Source organism: Ursus arctos, unplaced genomic scaffold (genome assembly GCF_023065955.2).
Source record: "Ursus arctos isolate Adak ecotype North America unplaced genomic scaffold, UrsArc2.0 scaffold_11, whole genome shotgun sequence".
Taxonomy (NCBI): Eukaryota; Metazoa; Chordata; class Mammalia; order Carnivora; family Ursidae; genus Ursus; species Ursus arctos.
In genome coordinates, this window is record NW_026622775.1 from 29,627,235 (window position 1) to 29,632,367 (window position 5,133).

Sequence of the window (5,133 nt, forward strand, 5' to 3'; positions counted from 1 at the left end):
GTATGCCTGATGCTTTTGTACCCGAGCAGTTAACTTGGCTGTGACTGCCTTTCTGTTCTGCACATGCCTGGAGCACTGATAACGTTATGTGGGGGGAAGAGGTGTGGGCAGATTGCACTGTAGGAGGATGGGGTGACTAGGGCAGCACGGGGAGCTCCCCGAAGGGGAAGGTAAGAAAGAAGGCCGTCCAGTTTTCACAAATAAATCCAGCACTCAAGATTTATACCTTACCTTCCATGTTTAAAGGACCCTGTCTTTTATCAGCTTCAAACTTTCTGTTGCCTTCAACTCTCAGTCCACAGCACTAACATAGCATTTGTAAGGGAGAAACAGAATCTGCCAAATGGGTAACAGGTAGGACTTTCTGCAGGGAATGGGGGCTCTGTGGGTGGTGGTGAGGTGGTGAGTTCTGGTATTCTTGAGGCCAGATTCCCACCCATATGCATCTGTATAACTTGAGGTCAAAGGGATTTTGCTTCAGTTCTCTGTTCATTAAGATACTATTTTGTTATGGTAGAAAGGACTCCTTTCCTAGGTCTGCTGAATTAAAAAGATGAATCCGTGAACTCTGTAGTATTGCCTTTCATGTAGCAGTGGAAAAATTTTAAGAAAAAGAAAGGCAGCTATTTTTAAAGAAGGGCATATACCCTGACTTTTCAATCTTAGATTCCCCCCTCCCCAGATCTTTGTCCATAAGTAGGAAAAACTGCCTGTTTAAGATAAGTTCCATATGGCTCATGACAGCTAAGTATTAAAATTAGTGTATAGATGGGATGCCTGGCCAGCTCAGTCAGTAGAGCATGTGACTCTTGATCTTGGGGTTGTGAGTTCAGGCTCCATGTTTGTTGTAGAGATTACTTAAAAATAAAATCTTATTTAAAAAAAAATAAAGTTTGGGGCGCCTGGGTGGCTCAGTCGTTAAGCGTCTGCCTTCAGCTCAGGTCATGATCCCAGGGTCCTGGGATCGAGCTCTGTATCGGGCTCCCTGCTCGGCGGGAAGCCTGCTTCTTCCTCTCCCACTCCCCCTGCTCGTGTTCCGTCTCTCGCTGTCTCTCTCTGTCTCTGTCAAATAAACAAATAAAATCTTTGGGGGGAAAAAAAAGTTAGCATATGGGCATCTGGGTGGCTCAGTCAGCTGAGTGGCTGCTTTTGGCTCAGGTCATGCTCCCAGGATCCTGGGATTGAGACCCACATTGGGCTCTACCCAAGCTCTACCCCTCCACCCCTCCCCCCTACTCGTGATCTCTCTCTCTCAAATAAATAAAATCTTTTTTAAAAAGTTAGCATATAAAGTTAAATACATTTGTTTCATCTGACATAGTTTCTATCCCAGGGATTGTAAAGAACACTGTTTAAGACTCAAACTTTAGATTTTTCATCCTAGATTATAGTCATATGAAACAGTTTTAATATGAAAGAATAATAAATTGCTTGCCTTATCTGGATATTAAGAGATTATTTAGTTTGGTAGGCTTTGTTTGTTTTGGGATTTTTTTGAGAGACACAGAGAGCGGACGTATGTGTGCACACATAATGGAGGGGGCGGTAGAGGGAGAGAGAATCCGAAGCAGGCTCCACACTCAGAGCAGAGCCCAATGTAGGGCTCAGTCTCACGACCCTGAGATCATGATCTCAGCCAAAATCAAGAGTCACACGCTTACCCGACTGAGCCACCTAGGCGCCCCAGTTTGGTTGGTTAGTACAGTTTAGACAGAGAAGAAACACCCAAAACATCTGAACTAGAGAAGGCGTTCTGAGGGTCTTGGGTTGTGTCAAACTGAAGGAGACTTCCAGGTACTTAGCTGCTGTAGAACCACGACTTCTAAGTACCTGTGACAGCTGACTGGCTTTTTTATTTCAGCTCTTGGAGAAGGAAAAGACAACTTTGTACAATGTCCTGTGGAAGCACTCAAGTGGGAAGAAAGGAAATGTCTCATCCTAGAAGAAATCCTAGCCTACCAGCCCGATATATTGTGCCTCCAAGAGGTGGACCACTATTTTGACACCTTCCAGCCACTCCTCAGTAGATTGGGCTATCAAGGCACGTTTTTCCCCAAGCCCTGGTCCCCTTGTCTAGATGTAGAGCACAACAACGGACCGGATGGCTGTGCCTTGTTTTTCCTCCAGAACCGATTCAAGCTGGTCAACAGTGCCAATATCCGGCTGACGGCCATGACGTTGAAAACCAATCAGGTGGCCATCGCACAAACTCTGGAGTGCAAGGAGTCCAGTCGACAGTTCTGTATTGCTGTCACCCACTTAAAAGCACGTCCTGGCTGGGAACGATTTCGCTCGGCTCAAGGCTGTGACCTCCTCCAGAACTTGCAGAACATCACCCACGGAGCCAAGGTCCCCCTTATTGTCTGCGGGGACTTCAATGCCGAGCCCACAGAGGAGGTCTACAAACACTTCGCCTCCTCCAGCCTGAACCTGAGCAGTGCCTACAAGCTGCTGAGCGCCGACGGGCAGTCCGAGCCCCCGTACACCACCTGGAAGATCCGGACCTCGGGGGAGTGCCGGCACACGCTGGACTATATCTGGTATTCTAAACATGCTCTGCGTGTGACGTCAGCTCTCGATTTGCTCACCGAGGAACAGATTGGACCCAACCGGCTACCCTCTTTTAATTATCCTTCAGACCACCTGTCTCTAGTGTGTGACTTCAGCTTCAGTGAGGAGGAACCTGACGGACGTTTATAAATGCTTGTCTGTCTTTTTAATCACAAGAGTCTTAACCAGGGATGTTTCAGGAAACTGAAATAGGATAAGAAGTTGCTTGAGGAAGGATTCCCAGTTTCTCTTACGTCATTTTCCATGTCCAGCATGCCCTTGGGAAGGAATCCCATTAGTCCACAAACCTTTTCCATTAAAACCTACAGCAAAAAAGGTGTTTGCACTCCAGTTTTGGCTTGAATTCTTTTCTTTCCCTTAGCATTACATTTTGATCATTTAAGGGCATTAAAATTTAGGCTTGTTTTGTAGCTTTTTCAGTTTAAGAATGCTATGTAAAAATAGACTTGCTTGAGTCCTCCATAATTAACAATAAGTATACAGGAGCAATTTTTCTAGGTAGCATTTCAAGTTATTTATTTGTGGGTTTTTAAAATGTCAGCAGGATATGCATGGCAATATTTATTTTTTTATATTTTCATGTAAGATTAAATAAATTAGAGCATTGTGAATGTTTTAAAACCATGCAAAACATAAGTTATAGAGTAATTTATAGTGATTTTCTTAAATCTCTGAGATCTTTTTATTTAGGGTCTAACAATAGTAGTGTACAAAGGGACTATTTAGCCTGACGGGCTTTTCTGTTTATTTAAGTGGAATCCATGATACTTTCCTCAGAAGTAATCCTTGCTATGGCTCCATATTCCCATTATTGTGTTTCTCTTAAAAGAGATTCCATGGCCAATCAGTCTTCATTATTGAATCACTGTTACGCATTTATTGTTTTCCACTGGAATGCTGTGGTATACATTTGAGGTCAGTCAATGTCTATTTGTATTGGACTGTGCTTTTCATGCTAGGTTATTTAAGAACTGTTGTGTGGCAGGAGCTAAGGAAGTAAGTGGGGCCTTCTTTTCAGAGATGGGAAACTAGAAAGCCTGTTAACGAGGCTGTCCGTGAACTCTCCTAAGATAGCCAGGTGGTTACTTCAAAATGTCTAGAAAGAAGAATGTAAAAAGTTAGAAGATAACCTGGAATTCTCTTCCATAAGAAATAAAAGTGGTACAAGATAACAAGTGAAGCTCCTTTCAAGCAAAATCCCAACAAATAACCTATTGGTAATAAATTGATAAATATTTTAACCCATGAGTTGTAAATATTTAAGAATAATAAATGGTCTTTTAAAGCTAGTGATTTTAATATCTTGTCTTTTTAGTCCAAAAAGAATCTGCGAGTAGATTTGATCTTTTAATACTGTTAACATGGTGACCCAGAGTATCCATTTACACACAGACCTTCATTTTTTAAGCGGACAAAGGAGGATCTGTAGCTGCACATTGAAGGCATCGATGCTGTGCTTACGTAATATCTCTAGGCATCACGGTGGGAGTTCCCCAAAATGGTTCACCCAGATACTCTGCATTGGAACTACTTTGAAACAAATGAAGTTTTCAGTACATTGTATAGACAAAGTCAAGGGGGTTCCTGGAAGGAATGGCAAGCAGGAAGAACATCTGTACCAACTGTCATTTTGTTCAAATCTTAGCATGATAATCATATGCTGTTGAGAAACCAAATACTGATTAATACAGGCATTAAATATTCTTTGCGTACCCCAAAGTACACCGACCTGAAGAAACTACCACGACAGCCTAAAGAGAGCAAATCCAGCTGAGAATGAAAGCCAAAATAATGTTTGAATTTCAACTGTTGCCCACCAGTGTATGAATTAACAGGCCATATGGGTTGAGGGTCAGATTGGGGTGGCTGGGAATGCTAATGAGCAAAACTGGATTGTAATGTGCCTATAAATTAAGGAAATGGGGAAATTCTAATGGAAATCTGTTTATGAGTTTTCCTTTGGAGTTATCTGATTGATGGTTTTATATTTGTCTTTATTTAAAATGGAATTAGGTGAGCATTTTATGTAATATTTTTAGTAATATATTAAATCTTGTCAGATTGTACTTCATATTTTATTTTTCCTTTTAAGTCTTTGTAGACACCTTTGCCTTATGGACTGTCGGAGTAACCAGAAGCAGAGTGGTAAGTAACAAATCTGTATTCTAAATTTTTAGGCATGTTCCATTTAATGAATTTCTCTTATTCCATCCCCCTGTGCCTTTTGGTTCAGCTTTTCCTTTTGTATCGTGTATTTTAATTGTGGTCATAATAAGAGTCTTAGTAGGTAAATTGTGCATATTGGAAGAGAGAATGAGAGAGGCAGTGGATTTTTTTTTCTTCCTCCATGCCATTATTTCAGCAATTCCCTTCTACAAGGTGAAAGGAATAGGATTACCACTTCATTAATTAAGCAAAGGATAAATGTGTATACATAGGAAGAAACTACCATTTGAGTTCCTTACCTTTGGCTCGAAGAGCTTTCAATACGATCTTTCAACTACTCTGAATTAATTTTTCAACAGCTACTCTTTTTTTTTTTTTAAGATTTTATTTATTTAT

The 5,133-nt window shown here is 41.3% G+C and overlaps 1 protein-coding gene across 10 annotated transcripts in view; it reads left to right on the top strand.

Moving 5' to 3' along the window:
- NOCT (nocturnin) overlaps positions 1–3,860 on the top strand; it is a 31,135-nt gene extending 27,275 nt beyond the window's left edge. For all 10 annotated transcript variants that reach the window (XM_026499366.4, XM_048212209.2, XM_048212208.2 and 7 more), the window contains one exon: positions 1,862–3,860. In XM_026499366.4, the coding sequence (XP_026355151.1) occupies positions 1,862–2,700 (839 nt within the window). In that variant the 3' untranslated portion in view covers positions 2,701–3,860. The remainder of the gene's footprint in view (positions 1–1,861) is intronic.
- Positions 3,861–5,133: the final 1,273 nt, after the last annotated feature.